The sequence below is a fragment of the Frankliniella occidentalis genome, unplaced genomic scaffold (assembly GCF_000697945.3).
Source record: "Frankliniella occidentalis isolate FOCC.00 unplaced genomic scaffold, Focc_3.1 Scaffold27, whole genome shotgun sequence".
NCBI lineage: Eukaryota > Metazoa > Arthropoda > Insecta > Thysanoptera > Thripidae > Frankliniella > Frankliniella occidentalis.
Genome location: NW_026267157.1, coordinates 2,348,660 through 2,350,376, shown reverse-complemented (window position 1 = coordinate 2,350,376; position 1,717 = coordinate 2,348,660). Strand labels below are relative to the sequence as shown.

General features: G+C 48.5%; 2 protein-coding genes across 2 annotated transcripts in view; one reads left to right on the top strand and one right to left on the bottom strand.

The window, feature by feature from the left end:
* Window positions 1-1,717, top strand: part of LOC113209346 (GTPase-activating Rap/Ran-GAP domain-like protein 3) — a 68,603-nt gene that overhangs the window by 39,071 nt on the left and 27,815 nt on the right. The gene's annotated exons all lie outside the window — the stretch shown is intronic.
* The window catches only part of LOC127749024 (putative serine protease K12H4.7), a 4,337-nt gene continuing 3,119 nt past the window's right edge, over window positions 500-1,717 (bottom strand). The window contains exons 6-7 of the mRNA XM_052265440.1: window positions 1,021-1,193; window positions 500-708 (exon numbers count right to left, since the gene is read on the bottom strand). Of these exons, the coding sequence (XP_052121400.1) occupies window positions 596-708; window positions 1,021-1,193 (286 nt within the window). The 3' untranslated portion in view covers window positions 500-595. The remainder of the gene's footprint in view (window positions 709-1,020; window positions 1,194-1,717) is intronic.

Below are 1,717 nucleotides of genomic sequence, written 5' to 3'. Positions count from 1 at the left end.
GGGGGGGTCAGGGAAAGAGGAAGTTAGGCGGGAGCGTCACCTACCCTACGCGTCAATGGGACGGTCTCCTGGAGGGTCAGGGGTGCCTCGTGGCACAAGCGTGAGGACCCGACTCGCTGGTACTAGCTTCAGCAGGTACTGATTTATTATGTATTTATTTATTCGCTACTGCCCTCCCCCCCTTACCCCTTCCCCGCCCCCCACACACAAGCGTGTCGCGACAAGACACCTGGCACCTGGCACGCAGGCCATGGCAGCAGGAGGAGGGGCGCGACGCCATCTCATATGCATGGCGTTTTTCCACTTCACCACTCTTAGCCTAGCGGGGGGCGAAAGTACTTCTGACTGGTACTTTGAGCTCGTCGCTTGCGCTTCCTCTGCCCCCTCTTCCCCCTCTGCCGCCCCCTGGTCCGCCCCTGTGCGCTTTGGGTAGTCGCGTGTTCAAACTGCGCGCAGACGATGTGAGCTGTCGATTTATAATAGTACATTTTGTACGAAGTCGTTATAAAAACTTTTATTAATTTGAAACGTTTTGCTCACTATACTAATTATTACAGCTATTGCTATTATTATTTACTTTTGCGGCTAATTACTATTATGACATGTTGAGGAATTTCTTGAGGTGGTCTACTATCTTGGCGCGCGCCTCCTTGAGGCCCTGCTTGTCATCTTCCGACGACTTTTCCAGGTCCTTGCACTGCCGAGCACCTGCCGAATAAAGCATATTACATCTGTTACAAAACATATTATTGTTATGTGTGAAAAGGAAAAAGAAATGCTTTCAAAAGTCCTGAGCGTCATGAAATTCTTGTGTACAATTTTTATGCTCAGTATGCTTAGTTATGAATTTCTGTGCGTGTGTTATTCTAGCGGCAATTTGGGAACATTTTAACAGACAAAACAGTCATACTGTTCACATCTAGTCCGTAATAACGAACAAAAAACTATGCACAGCAGTAGCACACACACAAGAAGCTCATAAGGATTTGGCGTGAGGATAGATTCTGGGGTGGCCTTTACCCGGGATCTCGACGACGGGCGCCAGGTCGCCGTCGATGTCCTCGGTGACGCCCAGCGCGGCGTAGGGGTCGTCCTGGCCGTGCACGAACACGACGCGCCGGATGTCGGGGCGGGCAGCGCCGAACTCCATGTTGGTGCGGCGCACCGCCTCGTCCAGCTGCGCCGGCGAGAAGCTGAGGACAACGGCAAAATTAGCTGATATACTTAGCTACGCAGTAGCTATAAATACGGGGGATTAATTAATTATTTGGCCAGGAATTCAGCTGTGTCGCAAAATAATTTAGCTATGTAGGTAAACAAAGCTACACGCAGCTTAATTTTTAGCTCATTAGCTAACTTTTTTAGCTAAATTTTTAACTGCGCAGCTAAAGAATTTGCCGCCCCTCGTTTGGCTGTTAGCGAGGCTGTTGGTTTAGCTACACAACTTACCATGTTTTTCCGGGTTAAAATATGCAATGTGTTCGACATGCTATCGTGATACGAGCGATATGTGGTCGATATCGTATCGTGTTTTCAGAATTCGAATTTCTTACAGCTCTACAACACGGGTTGTGTTCAAACATAAGAAAAAGTACCAAACTGGAATGTGTTTTTTTGTGTGTGTGTGTTTTTTTTTTTTTGTATCTTGCCCGTAATGGCTGGGTCTTATCGCGGCTTCCAATTGCACCAATCAGTCCCCCCCTCCCCTCCCCTCCCC